The 21,718-nt window shown below is 43.0% G+C and overlaps 2 protein-coding genes across 3 annotated transcripts in view; one reads left to right on the plus strand and one right to left on the minus strand.

Annotated features, from left to right (window-relative positions):
* The window catches only part of MTFP1 (mitochondrial fission process 1), a 131,288-nt gene extending 129,992 nt beyond the window's left edge, over positions 1 to 1,296 (plus strand). The window contains exon 4 of the mRNA XM_063913388.1: positions 977 to 1,296. Within this exon, the coding sequence (XP_063769458.1) occupies positions 977 to 1,061 (85 nt within the window). The 3' untranslated portion in view covers positions 1,062 to 1,296. The remainder of the gene's footprint in view (positions 1 to 976) is intronic.
* Positions 1,297 to 1,562: 266 nt separating this feature from the next.
* Positions 1,563 to 15,128, minus strand: LOC134889565 (zona pellucida sperm-binding protein 3-like). 2 transcript variants are annotated; one of them, XM_063913387.1, is made up of 10 exons: positions 15,022 to 15,128; positions 14,294 to 14,490; positions 10,357 to 10,469; positions 8,118 to 8,206; positions 6,040 to 6,220; positions 3,124 to 3,232; positions 2,916 to 2,998; positions 2,183 to 2,271; positions 1,954 to 2,054; positions 1,563 to 1,745 (listed from the first exon to the last, which is right to left on the minus strand). In XM_063913387.1, exons 1-10 carry the CDS (start codon positions 15,083 to 15,085, stop codon positions 1,725 to 1,727), a joined length of 1,047 nt encoding a protein of 348 aa, XP_063769457.1. In that variant the 5' UTR covers positions 15,086 to 15,128; the 3' UTR covers positions 1,563 to 1,724. The 2 variants fall into 2 exon arrangements, with proteins under 2 accessions (XP_063769457.1, XP_063769456.1); XM_063913386.1 differs by having other exon boundaries at positions 1,941 to 2,054.
* Between the last annotated feature and the right edge of the window lie 6,590 nt (positions 15,129 to 21,718).

Here is a 21,718-nt window from a genome sequence, read left to right on the forward strand (position 1 = left end):
ATTCTTGGAAGTTAATCTGGAGGTGAATGATCTTCATAACTGTAAATATTTGATGAAAGTAATGCCAAGAAGCAATCTAACTTTCATTGCATCCAGGAGGTTGTTACATTTACCATAACTGGTAAATTTAGAGGATAACATACTTTTGCTTTGGTACATGCCACTGTTAAGGGCTTCTATGAAACATATGAAAAACACCATGGATTCTAATAACCAATTACTACTTTTATTCAATAGAAACTGCCCCACTGTATGTAATGAATGGCCTTAACACATTGTAAGAGCAACTATGGAGTATTTTATTTAATTCATGCAAATAAAAAGTTGAATGTTTAGTTTGCTTACCATGCTAAGAATGTAGTATGGATGGTGTGATGGTTAACATTACTGTCTTGCAGAACTGATGTCAGGGGTTCAATCCCACCATGGCCCTTACTGTGTTTGTATATTCTCACCATATTTGTGTGAGGTTTCCTCCAGGTACTCTAGCTTCCTCCCACAAACCAATTATAGACTGGTAGGTTAATTTACTCCCAACAAGAATTAACCCTAGCATGTACAGTACCAGTTAAAAGTTTGGAGAAAGTGTCCAAACTTTTGACTGGTACTGTATGGGTGCACATGTGGTAGGGAATGTAGACTAAGCTCCATGGGCAGGGAGTGATGTAAATGGCTAAAATATTCACTGTAAAGTGCTGCAGAAAGTGTGCACTATATAAATACCTGGTAATAAGTAAAATATGTATGCAGTCAGATTGTAGACCAAGGTGTGTGTAGTGCCATAGGAACAGGCTTCTCTCCCCTGTGTTCATGCATCTGTACCTAGTTGTAACAGTATATTGGGAGGGGAGTTTGTTAGGCTGTGGGTAGTGAAGTAAAATACTATACAGTAGCTTCCTTGAAGATTAATTCTTTAAGAAATGCATTTGCAGCTTAATTCAGTTTACTAAAAATGTGTCTGCAATTCTATCACTAGATCTGTGGACATGTTGCTAGACTCAAGTCTGCGCAAACTCTATGGCACAAAGGCAAGAGAGCCAGAGTCATCTGAAACCAGATGAGTCCCTACTGGAGGAGTTCCGTTTGAGAGATGTTTCACCTGAAGGACTGGATCAGAAGAACATTAACTGACCGAAGGACATGTTCAAAAGTAAACCTGCATGATCCTAGTCCTAAGAGCACTGGAAAACTGGTCCAATAGCATGTGTAAAGGCACTGACTTTAGTGATTGAATGTTTGTAAGGAGGCAAATGTTCCACTTAATAAAAAAGATGTAATAGCTTGTAGGACACTAAACTAGTTGTGTATTTTGCATTATTCCACTGTGTTTGTTGCCGTGATTACCATGGCTATAGTAACATTGACCTCTTGAGTACTTTCTGCCCCCACACCACCATTTCATACTTATTGCTCTGTAGAGATCAGCAATATTTAACCTCATTTCACATTTCTATGCTGCCTTGTGCAAGTGGCTTAATGCAATTGTACCATAGACAATGATACAGCAACATAGATGTAGCCATTGATAGCTGCAGTATAGCCAAGAATGATCACAAGTTACATATGGTGTGGTAGACAGATGCTTTAATTAAAATGGTCAGTTTCATTAGTAACAAGGGAGCGTTTTTCAGTCTCTTCACATTTGTGCTTGGCTGCACGGTCATACACAACAACACCTACAGACAGCAGCAACAGTACTGCCAGCTCAAGGAAGAGTGCTCCAACTACCGGCGATAGTGGGAAGCCTGTGGACAAACCAGAAAAACTTCATTAGGCATATCTATGCTTACTAGCCAGTTATAACATCTCCTTGTTCCTGCCATTGACAAGTCCAGTCACTACTAAAGCACTGTGCCCCAAATGTAAGTGTCACTGTAGACACCACCTGTTTGTGGGGGTAGCTTGCCATTTGCAGAGTTAGTAAAGAAAAAGGAAGTTACCCGACTTTGTTACCTCCACTTTGGATTCATTAGCAGAAGAGTTTTCCCTTCCTCCAACAGCTGGACTATATACTTTGAAGGGTCCTAAAACCATTGTGTAGACAAGACCAGGATCTTTTTGTGGAGAGAAAAAAAAAAAAAAAAAAAAAAAAAAAGTTGACCAGTCTGTGGCAAGTTTTACCCATCACCCCTGGTGTAATACAGCAGTATATGGTCTTGCAAGAGGAGCCATCTCTACTTACCAGCATGTCTCTTGCGCCTTGAAGCCTTGTTGCAAACAGAATCACAGCAGTTGCACACGCTGCTTTGCGAGTTACCAAGAAGTTGCCACCTGTGTACGGAATTACATTTTACCAATTGTCACAGTTGACATTTCCATTTTAATGTGGGTGTGTTTCACCTTGTGCCCTGATGGTGGCAGAAGTACAATTACCAAATTGTCCTCAGCCTAGAATAGAAGAATGAAAATCTTGGCATGCCAAGTTACATGCATGACCAGAGGTAAGGTGTGTACACACGTGATAGCTCAGCGATGTTGACTATATAGTCAAAATCACTAAGAAAGTTAGTGCATTTCGCTCTATGTACACAGCCAGCGATAGTTATGTGCATCCCGCCAGGTCACTATTGCTATGAAACAGACAAGTCAATTTCAACCCGCTGGAAAATTGAAAACATCCCCCTATTTAAATGAATTAGTCAAAATTGCTGGTAAAGTTAGTCAATCTCCTACTTCCAGTTCAAGATAAATATCGCTTAGTCAAAATCGCTCCGTGTGTACGGACTTAAGAGTTAAATTGAAAATATGAAGGTGTTACATTGTTGGTACGGCTATGGCATGAATGAATACGTGTAACAGACCAGCATCCTCTATATGAAAAGGTATGACTACAACTAAAGCTAAATGCAGAAATTACATGGCATAAGAAACCATTTTATAGAATTTAATTCAGGATTAGAACAGTCATGACTCACCCATTGCTTAAGTAAGAACACGCCTTCCTCAGTTCAGTTACAGTGTTTGTGTCCCAGACAACAACTTTAAAGTGAAGGTAGATCTGTTCAGAAATGTAAGAGGAATACTAAAACAATTACTGGTTTGCTCTATTAAAAAGTAACATGCACCACACACACTTCTATACTTAACACTTCATTTAGTTTCTGCATTCGTCTGAATATGCACCTTATCGCTATCATCTACAAATCTCATAGCTGGGAAAGTCAGTCTAATTGTGTCCAAGGGAAAGTGTTCCACAAACTTTGATGCAGCTACTTTTCCATCCACAAAACATCTGTGGGAAAAGAAAATTAATTGTGTGCGAGGAAACAGTTGATCATAGTTCAATACAAGGATGAGAGAGTTGTGTTGTAAGTGAAAGAAATTATACAAAAAAAATCTCAAGTTGCTGAAATTAATCCATTAGAGGCTTGCAAGGGGGCTGCTAATCTAGACGAGAAAAATATATAAAAAAATCCCCCAGCATATTCTAATACAGTGGTTCTCACCCTTGGTCCTCAAGTACCCCAAACAGTTCATGTTTTCCAGGTCTCCACAGGGGGTGTGGTATTGAAAGTCGACAGTAACTAGGTCGACCACTTTTGGTAGTCAGTAACTAGGTCGACAGGGTCTTTAGGTCAATAGGTCGACATGAGTTTTTAATGTTATTTTGGTGTCGTTTTCTTCGTAGAGTGACCGGGAACCCCAATTAGTGCACCGCTTCGCTCGCCATGCTTCAAGCATGGTGCCTTCGCTCCGCTACTGCTTCGTTCGGCACAGATTACCGTTCCAATCGTAGTCCACGTGGATCGTTAAGTATGAAAAGGTTCAAAAAAAAGAAAAAGAAAAAATTGTGAAAAACTCATGTCGACCTTTTGACCTGTCGACCTAAAGACCCTGTCGACCTAAAGACCCTGTCGACCTAGACACCCTGTCGACCTAGTTACTGTCGACCAATAGTGATCGACCTAGTTACTGTCGACTTTCAATCCAGATCCCCTCCACAGGATTGCAAGTGAAATTTGCTCCACCTGTGGGTCTTCTATAATGTGTCAGTGAGTAATGACTACAGCTATTCAACTGCTAGGTGACCTGGAAAACATGAACTGTTGGGGGTACTTGAGGACAGAGGTTGAGAACCACTGTTCTAATGGACCAGTAAAGGACTTTTCCTCCAACCTACATGATAGTAGTTACATATATTTGTAAAGATATACTTATGGAAGGTCATCTAAGCATTAGAAGCACTTTGGAAGTCTATTCCTTTGATGCATTTAGTTTACTACATGTTTCATATTGCTGTGGAACTGCAGCCTCAGTTATCAATACTAAAGAGGTTACATTATAATGGAGCCACCACATTTTATCCTGTCACTTGTGAAGGAAGCTTTGAATTGGGGGTGGGCACACTAAAGGAGAGGAAACAGTTTGTAAAAGCCTGAAACCAGACAGACATTTTGGCGACAGTAACCATGCACCATTAGCTACATGGTTTATCAGGACTGCTGTGTCTGCAGGATTCTGCCCAAGTTGAAAGTAGCTGGTGGATCTGGGGAATCTTACACTTAAAAGCATTAAACAGGATTTGTTTTGTTCAAAATGGCTAGGAGAACATTCATTGAGAGGGACCTGCTTTGTAGTATTGTGGTGTGGATATATTCAGTTTAGTGTTCCAGAGGAGCCTTGTGAGAAGTGCTGCTGTGTAACTTTCTCAGTATTACAGTACAGAAAGCATGTCTTTATTGTACCAGTAATATGTTACAGGTACATTGCACAAGGTAATTTAAGTCAGACAGCAAAAGGGCACCTCACTCACGATTGGACATAAGCAAAACGGAGACTACTGTAGTTCATATGAGCAGAACTAGATTAACATTGGTGTATACTAGAGTGGCTAATCTAATCTTAAAATGGGACCATTTTTTACACTATGTGCATTTCCAAGTTACACAAAACAAAAAGGTACATCCCCCCCCCATTTTATGTAGCAGTTCCAAGCAGTGAAGTTAGCATGCACCATGAAGATGCTCTTGTGCAAGTGCAGAAACTTTACAGATCAGCATTTGTTTTGTGGCTAGTTAAGGCATCTCCATGTGTTCTTGAATATCACATTTCCTTATTCTAGAATAGATTATGGTTGCAAGAGCACTGGCACATATTGGGCAGGATTCAATTCTTGTCACCCCTTTCCATACCCATTCTGTTTCTGTCCTCAGGGACGTGGTATTATTTCAGCTCGCTACGTTTCCTTCCTCCCCCTAACTTGGGTAACTTCCTTCAGATGGGTCCAATATGTAATACCAGTGGTTGGGATCCTGGTGGTCAGGAGAACAATGCCGGAAACCCAACAACCACAATCCTGTTGGCAAGTGCAGAGTCCCTCGCGGGCTTGCTGTGCTCTTCACGCTTTGGGCCACACAATTATATTCCCCCTCAGGTTGGGGGAAGGGGGTGGGTGGATCACCACCTAAAGTGAGAACTCAGAGCTTTGGTCAGGATTCCGGTGGCATTTCGCCGTCTGTCAGGATTCCAGCATCCATCTCCTAACCACCAGTAGATTAACTGCATCCCCTTCAGATAACCAGAAGCCAGTCCTTCCTTTATCCAGAGCTTTAACAAAAATCTTCATTAGGCCCAACTTAATGTTAAGCAGAAGGCTTTATGCAGCTCAACCAATGGAGTTAGCTAAACTTTTTTTCTCTCCAAAACCATAGGTTTCTGGCCGCTTCTTTGTAATATAGTGGGACAGGAGCCAGCAAGCAACATGGCATTCTGTTTGAAAGAGGATGGTTCTGCCCCAGGGCTAGCACATTGAGCAGAATACAGATGAGGAGTTTCTGGGAGATTCTAATGACAGATTGTGGAGTCTGGGAATGATGCACACCCCTTAGGCACAGGCAGAAGGGTGGCAGGCCAAGCACCTGCTGTGAATACTTTACAAATTTACTTTTTTTTTAAACCATGTGATCAAATTTCTGATGGTATATTTTGGGTCTACACATTGAATTACAAGGAAATTGTTATATACTGTATGTCAGATGCAAAATGGCTGTAGAGTTGTGCAATTCATGAAGACCATGGTTAATAGTTGTCAAGACTTACCCATGGTTGTTAATTAGGCTGTAGCTTGGTCCTGTATTGCTGATGACTGGAGTTGGAGTCACTATGCATTCATCTACAAAGATCCGCAGGGGCATGTGATGAGTACTTTCCACGGACAGTTGCAAGGAAATTGGAGATCCCAGATAAAAATCCTTTGTAGAAGAAGTGTCTGAGAAGTCATCTGCAATGGAATAAATGTGCTTTCATCTGAAGTACTAAAAACAAATTCAAGAAATACTATCAGTCCTAAAATACATGACTGGATGTGCAAGTTGCAGTGCAATACTTGCTTATAGGCATAGGTGGCGATAGCATACAAAAAATGTCCATGATCCAGAAGCTGCTCAAATGGTGTGGCAAATGTTACATGCTAGAACACATCCATCAATTTAACAGTCCAGGTATTTAAGTCCAGTTCTTCACTAGCCTTTTATATGGTCAAACTGGATTTTATTTACGAGTAAATTCAGTAAAAAATAAAATAATCTGCATAAACCCCCCTCGGATCACTGCATTCAGCATCATTGTGCTCAGTTTGCACTTTACTAGGCATGAGTTAAAGAATGACAGTCAGGGGAAGCCCAGCAGCCTGCTGTGGCATCCCCTGATGCAGCTCTCTGCCAGCCCCACTGAGGAATCTGATCCAAAACAAGGAGCAGATCACACAACCCAATTAAAAAGGAAACAATAATTATTAGGTGCATACACGTGAGATATTGACTATTTCCCCTGAACTCCCCAGAGCCCTGAACCACAGATTTTGACTCAAGTTCCAATTTTGACTATACTATGTACTAGATTGACTTGCCTGCACAGTCTATTTTTTCTTGCAATACCGACACCACAGGAGCTCATGTCTGTATTGCAAGCTGTGTAGACATGGTCCTATTTGCAACTTTCCTTACAATTTTTACTATAGTCGAAATCATAAGGTAACATTGCACAGTGTGTATGTACCTTAAGACAGTGATGGGGCAACCAGAGACTGCATACTCCAACCCACCTGAAAATTAAGCTGTAGTAAAGTCTGGGTACACAGATAGATATGTCATCCGATCAGACAGACCTATCACTCAGTTCAGAGTATATGCCAGATATGAGTGTGCCCACGGTTGCTAATGACAGGTTTGATTTGCTGCACATCAAACCTGACGATATCACCAGAGACACCATGTACGCTAATGAAGGATGTAACAGTTTAGATCATGAAAATGTGAAGTTTTATTTAAGTGCCTCTAGGTAACAAACCACCCATTTTCAGTGTGACAGTTGTGATGGATCTTCTATTAGAAAGATTTCCATTTCTCATTCCCTGGGAGCAAGGTATGGAATAGTAGTACCACATACCTAGGACACTACACTTCAGATTAGGGCTAACGATGCTTTGATTGAATTACTTTGTTTTGGACTGCCTTACCAATAGTTGTAGATACTGTAAAAACAGCACAATTTTTTTATTTTATTTTTTAATGAACTGGGGGTAGACACCAGACCGGAGTTTCCTAAACTCTGCCGTTACAGTCCAAGTATTAAGGATATCCATGCTTAAATCAAACTGAGCTACTACTAATAATGTCACCTGTCCTCAAACATGATATCCTTAAAACCTGGACTGCAGAGGCGTTTCTAGAGAGGAGGGGACCTGTGTGCAGACTTAGTGTGTGGGTCCCCTCCTCTCCTGTAGCCATCCCCACCGCTGTTATTGCCCTCGGCACTGAGACTCCGGCACAGTGCCAGAGTCGACAGCGCATGAGCAGGTCTCTGAAAAAATGTCCGCCGTGACTTTTTTCTGAGTCTCTAGTTCAGTGCACTAGCAGCGGCAGTGACGGCTACGGGAGATGAGGGGGCCCACACAGTCACTGATGGATGCCGCAAAGGTGAGTATAGAAGAAATGGGTGCAACGTGTGCCCCTTCTGCACCCATTATAGATATGCCAGTGCTGGACTGTAATGGTGGCACTTTGAAAAAACTCTGCACTATACAATTGTTGTGTTGCAATCCATATGTAGTGTGTACCCAGCTTTAGTCATATTTCCCTTGTCGAGTTTCTCCAGTATAGCTCATTGCAAATATTTACCAGTCATAAGACTGGCAAAGAAATTAAGTTGCCCTTCTCCAGACACTGGAACAACCACTGTAGTTTCTGTTGGTGTAGGAGTCATTGAGCTAGGGAGAGAAAGGAAAAAAAAAAAATACAACTTGTAAACACGTTAAAAAAATAATTTTGCATGATTAGCTTTAGACAAGCATGATAACTGTAAAATGATACATGTATCAAGTGACAGAACATTTAGGGGGTATCCAATTAACACTGGCTACTGGATTCAGTCCCCAAAAAGCCAGCAAGGCTTATCGGGGATGCAAACATACTGGTTTCACTGGATTGATTTTCCCGCTGTGCTGCCTGAAAAATATCTGGAAAATAATCTGGAACCCTTGCGAAAGCCAGCCATTTTTCGCAGCAGATTATTCACCGAATTGGATACCGCCCTTAGGCTCAAACACTCAGTTTTGATGCCTGAAAACAATTTCTAGTCATTAGCCACACATTCTGCAGTGCTTTACAGCAAGTATTTAGTCATTCACATCAGTCCCTTTGCCAGAAAATCTTTTAGGAACTCTGCTTTCTCAGCTGGTATGTTTAATTGCCACAGTGTATAGTGGCCATCATAGGGAATACTGTGCCAGCCATATCTCGGATATCTCACAAGCAGATTGCCAGCATCACGTCTCAGGGATATTTGGGGCCTTAACATAGAATGGCTATATAGATTAGAATGAGGGAGCATTCCCCCACTGATTAGAACCAGTTGGCATAGTGTTTAAAAACAGTTTCTTGGGTACCATGGACCCTATTCATTAAGGATTGCAAATTCTGCTCGCATGCTGGGGCCTGACCATGGCAGGAAAATGCCACCTTGCATGTTACCCGCCGCCAACCCCCTGCAACCATGCTGAAATTGCGGTCGCAACAGGAGGGCCACTGTCATCTTTGATCGGAGCAGCTGCATGCGATGTCCTGCAGCCGTCCTGATCATGCCACCCATTTCCCTGACGCCACCCCTTCATGGTCTTTTCCCATGCACAACAATTAGCCACCATGCTTAGTTTTTCCCCTACTAACCAGGGTTGTCAGGTACAGTCAAGTACCAGCAACAGGCCATGTTTTCTGAATTTCTATCTGGAAACGTGTGGAATAATCACAGATCCAGCATAGAGCAAGTCACCTGCATGGAAAACATGTCCTGTTGGGGCACTTATTAGAAACGTAACGTGTCCTACACCTTTATTGCCATCATATAGCAGCAAAACTGGAGCGAGACCAAACTTGTATTTGAGCAATGTCAAGTTATAAAACAGTTTTATTAATGTAATCCAATGAGAAGCAACAGTAACGCTAAGGTGCACCACCATGACCTCTAACATTCACAATTAGGTACTTCCAGTAGTTAAACGTTTAAAAACAACTAAACTCTGTCATTGTGATAATGCTGTGCAGGAAACAGCTGTGGGTATGCTGTTAGCATACCACTCATCAGAATCCCAGCTGCCCCCCACCCCCACATACATTCTACCACTCAGGATGCTGATGTCAGTATACTCATGCTGTGGTAAAACATACCAAACCAGTTTTGTGCCCCTACTTCGTTCCCATACTCCAAAAGACTTAGCATTTCCTGCAGAAGGCATCAGGAGAAGCCCTGTAATTGTTGCCAGGTTACCCATGGATGATCTATAATTGAAGACTGGTCTTATTTATGAAGAGTTATAAAATTGGTATACATACACACTATGTAGTTTTACCTTCTATGGTTTCCTTACATTCCGACTCCCCTGCTTTGCTAGATTTTAAAAAGTTAAATGCTTTGTCTTCCAATTCATACTATATGCCAGTGGTTCTCAAACTGTTCTGTGGCTCCCTGGGTCTGGTGTCTGCCAATTATAAATATTTGGACAAACCAAAGCAAATACTGTCCTTCACCACACAACTGAGCCCAACACACCTTCAAATAAAGCTAATGGAATAGGATAGACTAATACACTCAACTCTACTTTTAAACAAAAAAAAAAAAAAAGTAACACTATGGTTTGAAGAGGCTTTTATATGCAGTAATTGTCAGTTCCAGTCAACCATATCCATTTCTTTCTACAGCGATGTTTATAACCCAACAGACCACAATCTACACCAGCGCATACATCATAACATCTTATATTTTACCTAGAACAAAGAGGACCCCTGACAAAGGAAGGTATGTGGGTAAGGGGGGGGATTTGCTCCATAAGCCAAAAACAAGTGAAGGCTTCAAGTGACTCACGTGTTCAAAATGCAGCTTATTTGAGTTGTAAAAGGCTGAGAAAACAGACTTGCACCGACATTAGTAGGTTGGTATACCAGGTTCACAAAATATTTCACAATGTTCCCATAAGTCTGAAAAAAGAAGAACAAGTTAATATATTGGACCAAAACAATTTCTACTCGTTTACCTGAGAAGCCAGTGATCTTCTATGCAGTCTAGCAGGTCATTAGGCCATAGATATAGTCCTACTGTACATGGTTCAGGAATACCAAGTGTAATTATAGAATGACTAACATACAGCACTTGCTTCTCTGGAAGATCTTCAGTTTGAAGCCTTTCACCATTATTCCTCTGGAGTCAGGACAAATGTGTAGGGATTCCCCCTTGTTTAGTGAAAAGTTTCTTTAATATTAAACTTATAAGCCAATACATGTCTTACCATCGCTCCTGCCAGAAGATAAATTGTATCAGCTAGCAGAACATGGGTAGGCAAACCCCAGTACAAGCGCCAGATGCCGCTTTAGAAGCATCAGTTATCCTAACCCAAACAACTTCCCTATAAAGCCGACTTGGTGTATGGTCTTGCTATTAACATGCATGTTTGACGAGTCAGTCTTCATGGATAATATTTACACTTTCAATGTTTTTACTACTCATGTAAACTGGTTTGTAGTTATGTATATTTCAGTGTGCATTGTTTTATAAAATGTATGCTAGATGTAGTTTGAATTCATAGAAATATGTACATCTCTAGAAATTAAGAACAGAGATATTAACTAGATTTTAGCTGGCACACTGAACCCTGAGCTAGGCCTACAACAGCTCTTGTGGTTTAAATATGAATGTCAATATCTGCCACACATCAGGTTCAATACCTAGCTAAGCTTTCTGCCCAGAACACCAGTTACTCCTACACCTTTTCACCATATAAAATACCACTTTGCTTGTTATTTTTCATTGAAGATTCAGGAAACATTTGGTACAGTCAGTGGTGCAGAGGAGGGAGGAGATGTGCAGGTTACCCTGGCCCAGGCCCCCTTTCCATGGCAGCGGCAGCAGCTTTTCTCCTCAGCCCTGCACATGCTTCTGTGTGCTGGGCTGCAGTGTGACCATGGAGGTGCTTAATATACACCACTTATTTATTTTTCAGTCAGTCATTTTTTCTAAGAGTGCATGACCACACCCCCTGAGAAGTACCTCGCCCGGCTCTCTACTGCCCTGGGTACAGTCAAAATAAACAGACCTACAAAGGGACCAATTAATAGGGAAGCCAGTACCCACTGTTAACCGAAAACACTTAATGTCACAAGAAGGGAGGACATACAAGTTGCCAGTGTGGCATACTACATGTAATGGGGTCATAGGGCGGGAAGATCCAAGGAGGAACTAAAATCAAATAAAAACCAGTTCATAGGTATGGGAGACCCAGTATTCTCTGTCAGAGCAGCTCTGGATATTCTTAAGAGGCCCATGGTTACCAAGTTTTCTTAAAGGAGTATTTGGAGAATACTGGCAACCAATTCCAACTGATGTGTGCCATAGTCTAGATCAGGCATTCCCAACCACGGTCCTCAAGGCACACCAACAGTGCAGGTTTTAGTGATATCCAGGCTTGAACACAGGTGACTTAATTAGTACCTCAGTTATTTTGATTTAACCATCTGTGCTGCAGCCTGGATATCACTAAAACCTGCACTGTTGGTGTGCCCTGAGGACCGTGGTTGGGAATGCCTGGCCTAGATGTAATAGCTTGGAGAGTGGGAGGAAGGAGTTTCCAAGACACAGCAATTTTACAGGTGGCCACTGAAATAATGCGTTTGGGATGGGAAATAACAGAAGGTGGATAGACCAACTACTGTATCATGGACCCAGTGTCACAAGCTAAGGGCAGCTCTACCAGATGTAAAGGAAAGAGCCCTTGCATATGGCAACCTCCACAAAATGACCATAAAGCTTACATTGACACATACCAATTCCCTGCCTTCTAACACCATTTATTTTGGGACTGGGTCACCACATTGGGATAATCCAGTATAATCATGACTGTATTTAAACATTGATGCTATATTACTGCCATAAATTTTGGTGTTTATTTTTCTGAAATACCATAATAAATCAATACACATATTGATATCTTATTTTATCAGGGTATTATAATATTGATGTTGGACTACTGCCAAAATAACCTTGTTTGGTTTATTATTTTCTAATACCGCAATACTCTGCTTTCACACATTGTTATTCTATTAGTTTACAAACTGTGTCAAGGCCTGTTATATGCTTGGTTCCAGGAATTATTTTTTTTTTTATTTTTTTTATTTATACACATACTTTTCAGTACTATATTTGGAATATACCTACCACTGTTGATTTTTTCACTTTTCATACCCCCCTTTCCCCATATACACATTATGACATGCCAGTTCTATTAGTTTAACATATGAAACTTAGTCATGTTCTCCCTGAACTCTTCCCCATTTTGTGTCTCATCCAAGTCCTCCCCCAGCAAATTTGTGGTAGCATTTGGATGACAAGTCAGTGGAATGGAGCTCATCATCGATTATGGTAGAGGTTTGTTGAAGACAGGGCAATTCTAAGATTGTGAAGGGTCTATTGCAGGCATTCCCAACCACGGTCCTCAAGGCACACCAACAGTGCAGGTTTTAGTGATATCCAGGCTTCAGCACAGGTGACTTAATTAGTAGCTCAGTTATTTTGATTTAACCATCTGTGCTGCAGCCTGGATATCACTAAAACCTGCACTGTTGGTGTGCCTTGAGGACCGTGGTTGGGAATGCCTGGTCTATTGTTTAAGAGCCAGATGGGGGAGGGGAGGAGGACTGATGTAGTGGGACTTCTAATTAGACTGGTTGTCAGAGGGGAATGTTTGGGAGGCAGGTCATTGGAGGCATTTAATGCCGTTTTCTAACCATACGAGATATTCCCCTAGTTTATGTACTTGAGAGAGATGTGGATTATTGAAGAGGGATGGGTGCTTTGGAAGAGTGAAAACTCCCATGTCCATTAGAACTGTCCCTGATGGTCAATGAGCATTTGAAGCTACTGTTATCAGTCTTAACTACAGTGGGAGCCAGAAGAGCAAGGAACAGTTTTTTTTCCCCCACTTCAGCCTTTATCCAGAACCACTATAGAAGAGAATAAGTATTTCTGTAGGTCTTAATTTCAGCATGAAGTTGAAAATACATAAATTCAAATACATATCAAGATAAATATTGCTTCGTTTCTACATGGCACATTCGTTGATGAGGTACTATTTGGCAAACGTAGGATTTTTCAAAATTAGCTACATAAACAAAACAGGGGGGGGGGGGCAAATGTACTAAGTCTTGAAAAGATACATTCCCATGGTGATAAAGTACCAATATTCAAAAAATTTAATTTTTATCCCTTTGACTGTCACTAGAGGATGCCTGATGAAGTAATGCAATTGTTGCTCCATTTGGATTCAGTGCTGCAGAGGGGGAGTGCAAATTTAGGAAAACTCTGCAGGTTGGGCTCTCTAACCAGTAGTTTAGAGGCAACCTGCAGCATGAACCGGCCTATTTGGGTGTGACAAGCACAGTAATTAATGGGCACCCAGAACAATTGAGCTAATCCATTGGGCATCCATTAAACCATAGGTCTTTAACCTTTAGTTCTGCAGCAGTTTTAGGGCTACACATTCCAGCCTCAGTTTAAAAGATACCTTAATAGCAAAACTGTCCGGGCATGCTGGGATGTGTAGTTCCACAACAGCTGAAGGGCCACAGGTTGAAGACCCATGCATTAAACCGTTAAACTCCCTTTAGTGAGATCAATTTCTGAACTGAAGTATCCTGCAATATTAGTTCCTTACAGCATTATGGACTAGAGTAGCCCTAAGAAACACTTATTTCGTTCAGTTCATAATGGCTAAACATTTATGCCACTTCCAGAATCTTGAACAAAGTCTTACCATTCTGGAGAACCCACAGACAGAGAGGGGGTATTCAAATACAAGGAATCCATAAAGAGCACTGGTACTAGATACCGGACATCTCCCCAGGGTCAGGCTTCCAGGATCCAGCTTCATCCCTGACCCAAGTGGGTCACTTCTAACAGAAACACTTACAAATGTGTTATTGCAGGTATAGAACACAGTCTTGTCTGGAGCTGCAGAAGGAGGGAGGGGGGAGGAATGGTATGGGAACCATTTTATAAATAAACTGCACTAAGTTAGCCAATTAAAAAGTATACTAAAATGGTGTAATATTTATGGAAAAACCCTCAAAGCAAGTTTTGTAAGTACAAATATAGTAATTTTCTTTAATGCCACACTTTTCCATTACCAAAAAGGCAGGGCTGTCCCTCAAACACTAGGATAGTCAGTCAATATAACCAACACAGATTAATGACATACAACACTTCACGATCAGAAACTTGATTATACTATGACTTTATAGATTAGGAAGGCCCTTTGTGTTGGCCATTACCAGTTTTAAGCAAACGCAGAAAAAAAAAAAAAAAAGGAACAGAGGATTTTAGTCCAGAATTAAGCATTTCCCAGCGTCCCATCAAAAATCAGCAAATTATATTTCAACCACTTATATCAGAAACCTGTAGTTTTAGTTCACAGACATCCAACATTAAGTGATTTATCAGCCACAAGTACCAGATACTTAGAATTTACTGCAAATCACTTACCATTTTGACCTGTAAGAGAAGTGACCCAAGAAAGCCACAGCACCAACACTGCCCACTGCCCCATTCTGGAAACACAGCTTCCTCCTTTCCCCTCACAGTCTACACATATAGATATTTGCAACCAAATTAACTAGAATCAGCTGAGATCCAGGCCATTATTACCACCTACTATTAACCATTTAATTCTAAACAGGAATGCAGAACGTATATTAAAGCAGATTGACCTGAGTTGCTGCAGTAAACTGGACACACATCTAAAGATTATCATTCCAACTAGTTGACTGGTTGGGACAAAAATCTGGTAATGTATGGGGACAAATGACAACTAGCCATTTGTTCCCAAATGATGGAACACATGTCCAGCATATCCGTCCGATGCAATATTTTCAAGTTGATCAAGAATATCAATACGTGACCACAATTTAAGATTGGCTAAATTAGCATGGATGGTGTAATGGTTAGTATTACTGCCTCACAGCACTGAGGTCATGGGTTTGATTCCCACCATGGCCCTAACTTGTGTTGAGTTTGTATGTTCTCCCTGTGCTTGCATGAGTTTTCTCCAGGTACTCTGGTTTCCTCCCACAATCCAAAAATATACCGATAGGTTGTTTGCCCCCCCCCCCCCCTCCCCCACCTAAAAAAAAATTAAAATAAACTTAGTGTGAATGTGTGTACATATGATAGGAAATATAAATTGTAAGCTCCACTGGGGCAGGGACTGATGTGAATGGGCAAATATTCTCTGTAAAGTGTTGCGGAATATGTTTATATAAATAACTGGTGATAAATCCCAACTAGATTAAAAGTGTGTTTATAGTTCAAGTTTATGCATTTAATAAAAACAATTATATTTTTATGATATATATATATATATATATATATATATATAGGGAGAGAGAGAGAGAGAGAGAGAGAGAGAGAGAGAGGAGAGAGAGAGATATAGAGATACATATATATATTTTTATTTTTTTATTTGAAATAAATAAATTGTTAAAATTGTGTTGGATACATTTTAATTAGATGTCCTTGACCTAATTCAATCATAATAAACAACACAACAACAATTTCTCTGCAGCTTTTGTACAAAATATTAGCCAGTTAAGTGGTTAATTCCATAACATACTGGACACAGACTGACAAAGGAAACTACAACAGTGCATTTGCAACTATAGCAATGTTGCTTCATTGATTGATTATGTCAGTGGTTCAAAAACACGGTCCTCAAGACACCCTAACAGTCCAGATTTTAAGGATATCCATGCGTAGGCACAGGTGACTTAATTAGTACCTCACAAACCTCCCAGTTTGTTTATAGCATCTGCACAAGCAGGGATATCCCTAAAACCTGGACTTTTGGGATGCCTTTAGGACTGCGATTGGGAACCACTGGGTTATGTCATTCTTACCGTTTTCAGAGCACAAATCCGGGTCAGACCTGGGATTTGTAACATGTTTCGAAGCAGGATCACACCTGGAATAGACTCTGTTCACACTGCGGCTCCGACCTGGGTTATTCTCGGGTTGAAATGGCAAGTCACTGGACCCTTTCACAACAAGCCGTAATCCAGGTTATCTCGGCAATAACCTAGGCAAAACGACGGTGTGAAAGGAATGTAAGGGAGAGAGCCATCCTAGAATGGGATTAGGAATCAAATGATGAAACTTCAATGTTTTGGTTCCAGTGGTAAAAGTTTTGGCCCCATGTACCCCATCTTCCCGACCAGAGGCAGCTCCAGAATTCAAATAGGGGAGCCACACCAACTGCCAGTGAGAGTTTGAAAGCGTCTGGGGTGGGGGTGAGGGGTAGGTGTGGTTCCCCTATTTGAATTTTGAACTGTGCTGCAACTTCACATCTGGAGATGACTCTGCTCCCAACTCTGGACTACAAAAGCACTTGGCAGCAGAGTATGAGTAATGTGTTTTTTAATCCATAGTGCATTTGTTTTACTCTTAGGAAACAGCGGAACTAATGTATCCTATGCATTGGAAGTTTCTGTAAGACATGTACATATTTCTCTCATGTATGGCATGTGTATAGCAATACTGCCACTTTGTCCAGCTATAATAGAACAAGCACTGACACGCTGTTCTCTTTCTTCCCGACTGCTCCTGAATGTCCATCTCTAATTGCTCATAATCATCACTAATCCAAATGTGGCCAATGCATGGACTGTGTTCTATGAACAATTATACATATTATAGTCATAGGCGTGCGCAGCACATTTTATTAGGGGGTGCACGACTGGAGTGGCGTGCCTAGCACCGCCTACTGGGCTAGTATACACGTATATATATTAAAAAAAGGGTTACACACACTCGGAAGAGAAGCTGCCGGGGGAAGTGGAGCAGGGAACTGCGCATACGCAGTATAATCCCGTGATTGGAAGCGCCAATCCCAGGATTCAAACCCTGATATTTTGGGGCCGGGATCCCACAGATCCCACTCCCAATCTCGGGATTGGCCTCTCTATTCACAACTGGCCTTGCTGCCCTCCGGTAGAAACAATAGATGCTAAGTTGCAGGACTTTAAAGCATGAGTTGTCAATGTTTCAATTTATTTTCTCTAACGTCCTAGTGGATGCTGGGGACTCCGTAAGGACCATGGGGAATAGACGGGCTCCGCAGGAGACATGGGCACTTTAAGAAAGAATTTAGACTCTGGTGTGCTCTGGCTCCTCCCTCTATGTCCCTCCTCCAGACCTCAGTTTGAATCTGTGCCCGGACAAGCTGGGTGCTGTTCAGTGAGCTCTCCTGAGCTTGCTGTAAGAAAGTATTTTAGTTAGGTTTTTTATTTTCAGGGAGCTTTGCTGGCAACAGACTCCCTGCATCGTGGGACAGAGAAGAGAGAAGCAACCCTACTCTCTGCAGATAGGTCCTGCTTCTTAGGCTACTGGACACCATTAGCTCCAGAGGGATCGTACACAGGATCTCACCCTCGTCGTCCGATCCCAGAGCCGCGCCGCCGTCCCCCTCGTAGAGCCGGAAGACAGAAGCCGGGGGAAGCAAGAAGACTTCAAAATCGGCGGCAGAAGACTCCAGTCTTTACTGAGGTAGCGCACAGCACTGCAGCTGTGCGCCATTGCTCTAACATACACCCACATACTCCGGTCACTGTAAGGGTGCAGGGCACAGTGGGGGGCGCCCTGGGCAGCAATTAGGACCTCTTGGCAAAAGATTGACATACATACAGTTGGGCACTGTATATATTTATGAGCCCCCGCCATAATATTGTACATAAACGCGGGACAGAAGCCCGCCGCTGAGGGGGCGGGGCTTCTTCCTCAGCACTCACCAGCGCCATTTTTTCTCCACAGCTCCGCTGAGAGGAAGCTCCCCAGGCTCTCCCCTGCAGATACACGGTAGAAGAGGGTAAAAAAGAGAGGGAGGGCACATAATTAGGCGCAAAAATCATTATTACAGCGGCTACTGGGTTAACACTAAGTTACTGTGTGATTCCTGGGTGATATAGCGCTGGGGTGTGTGCTGGCATACTCTCTCTCTGTCTCTCCAAAGGGCCTTGTGGGGGAACTGTCTTCAAAAAGAGCATTCCCTTTGTGTGTGGTGTGTCGGTACGATTGTGTCGACATGTTTGACGAGGAAGGCTATGTGGAGGCAGAGCAGGTGCAGATGAATGACGTGTCTCCGCCGACGGCGCCGACACCTGATTGGATGGATATGTGGAAGGTTCTAAATGATAATGTTAATTCCTTGCATAAAAGGTTGGATAAAGCTGAAACCTTAGGACAGTCAGGGTCTCAGCCCATGCCTGATCCTATGTCGCAGAGGCCGTCAGGGTCTCAGAAGCGCCCACTATCCCAAATGGTTGACACAGATACCGACATGGATTCTGACTCCAGTGTCGATTACGATGATGCAAAGTTACAGCCTAAATTGGCTAAATCCATCCGTTATATGATTATAGCAATTAAGGATGTGTTGCACATCACAGAGGAAACCCCAGTCCCTGACAAGAGGGTTCATATGTATGGGGAAAAAAGGCAGGTGGTGACCTTCCCCCCTTCACACGAGCTAAATGAGTTATGTGAAAAGGCTTGGGAATCTCCAGATAAAAAACTGCAGATTTCCAAACGGATGCTTATGGCGTATCCTTTCCCGCCAACGGACAGGTTACGCTGGGAATCCTCCCCTAGGGTGGACAAAGCTTTAACACGCTTATCCAAGAGGGTAGCCCTGCCGTCACAGGATACGGCCACCCTAAAAGATGCTGCGGATAGAAAGCAAGAGGGTACCCTGAAGTCCATTTATACACATTCAGGTACCTTACTAAGGCCGGCAATTGCGTCGGCCTGGGTGTGTAGTGCTGTAGCAGCATGGACGGATACCTTATCTGAGGAACTTGACACCTTAGACAAGGATACTATATTAATGACCCTGGGACATATAAAAGACGCTGTCCTATATATGAGAGATGCTCAAAGAGACATTAGCCTACTGGGCTCTAGAATAAAAGCAATGTCGATTTCTGCCAGAAGGGTCCTGTGGACTCGGCAATGGTCAGGTGATGCCGACTCAAAAAGTCACATGGAGGTTTTACCTTACAAGGGTGAGGAATTGTTTGGAGAGGGTCTCTCGGACCTGGTCTCCACAGCTACTGCTGGAAAGTCAAATTTTTTGCCATATGTTTCCTCACAACCTAAGAAAGCACCGTATTACCAAATGCAGTCCTTTCGATCACAAAAAGGCAAGAAAGTCCGAGGTGCGTCCTTTCTTGCCCGAGGCAGGGGCAGAGGAAGGACGCTTTCAGCCACAAGTGGGTTCACTCCCAGGTGGATCCCTGGGCAATAGATATTGTGTCTCAGGGATACAAGCTGGAATTCGAAGAGATGCCCCCTCACCGATACCTCAGATCGGCCCTGCCAGCTTCCCCCTTAGAGAGGGAAATAGTGTTAGCTGCAATTCACAAATTGTATCTTCAACAGGTGGTGGTCAAGGTTCCCCTCCTTCAACAAGGAAAGGGTTATTATTCGACCATGTTTGTGGTACCGAAACCGGATGGTTCGGTCAGACCCATATTGAATTTAAAATCCCTGAACATATACCTGAAAAGGTTCAAGTTCAAGATGGAATCGTCAGAGCGGTCATCGCAAGCCTGGAAGGGGGGGATTTTATGGTGTCTCTGGACATAAAGGATGCATACCTTCATGTCCCCATTTATCCACCTCATCAGGCGTACCTCAGATTTGTGGCACAGGATTGTCATTACCAGTTTCAGACATTGCCGTTTGGTCTCTCCACGGCACCGAGAATATTTACCAAGGTAATGGCGGAAATGATGGTACTCCTGCGGAAGCAAGGGGTCACAATTATCCCATACTTGGACGATCTCCTCATAAAGGCGAGGTCCAGAGAGCAGTTGCTGATCAGCGTAGCACGCTCTCTAGAAGTGTTACGACAACACGGCTGGATTCTAAATATTCCAAAGTCGCAGTTGGTTCCTACGACTCGTCTGCCCTTCCTGGGCATGATTTTGGACACAGACCAGAAGAGGGTTTATCTCCCGATGGAGAAGGCTCAAGAACTCATGACACTGGTCAGAAACCTATTGAAACCAAAACAGGTGTCGGTGCATCACTGCACGCGAGTCCTGGGAAAGATGGTGGCATCATACGAGGCCATCCCCTCGGCAGGTTCCATGCGAGGACCTTTCAATGGGATCTACTGGACAAATGATCCGGATCACATCTTCAAATGCATCGGTTAATCACCCTATCCCCCAGGGCCAGGGTGTCTCTCCTGTGGTGGCTGCAGAGTGCTCACCTCCTCGAGTGCCGCAGATTCGGCATTCAGGACTGGGTCCTGGTGACCACGGATGCAAGCCTCCGAGGGTGGGGGGCAGTCACACAGGGAAGAAATTTCCAAGGTCTGTGGTCAAGTCAGGAGACTTGCCTTCACATCAACATCCTGGAACTAAGGGCCATATACAACGCCCTACGCCAAGCGGAGTTCCTACTTCGTGACCAACCGGTTCTGATTCAGTCAGACAACATCACCGCAGTGGCTCATGTAAACCGCCAAGGCGGCACAAGGAGCAGGGTGGCGATGGTAGAAGCCACCAGAATTCTTCGCTGGGTGGAGAATCACGTAAGCGCACTGTCAGCAGTGTTCATTCCGGGTGTGGACAACTGAGAAGCAGACTTCCTCAGCAGGCACGACCTCCACCCGGGAGAATGGGGACTTCATCAAGAAGTCTTCGCGCAGGTTGCGAGTCGGTGGGAACTGCCACAGGTGGACATGATGGCATCCCGCCTCAACAAAAAGCTACAGAAGTATTGCGCCAGGTCAAGAGACCCTCAGGCGATAGCTGTGGACGCACTGGTGACGCCGTGGGTGTTCCAGTCGGTCTATGTATTTCCTCCTCTTCCTCTCATACCAAGGGTGCTGAGAATCATAAGAAAAAGAGGAGTGAGAACAATACTCATTGTTCCGGATTGGCCAAGAAGGACTTGGTATCCAGATCTGCAAGAAATGCTCACAGAGGACCCGTGGCCTCTGCCTCTAAGACAGGACATGTTGCAACAGGGGCCCTGTCTGTTCCAAGACTTACCGCGGCTGCGTTTGACGACATGGCGGTTGAACGCCGGATCCTAGCAGAAAAAGGCATTCCGGATGAGGTCATTCCTACGCTGATAAAGGCTAGGAAGGACGTGACGGCTCAACATTATCACCGTATAT

The sequence above is a fragment of the Pseudophryne corroboree genome, chromosome 1 (assembly GCF_028390025.1).
Source record: "Pseudophryne corroboree isolate aPseCor3 chromosome 1, aPseCor3.hap2, whole genome shotgun sequence".
NCBI lineage: Eukaryota > Metazoa > Chordata > Amphibia > Anura > Myobatrachidae > Pseudophryne > Pseudophryne corroboree.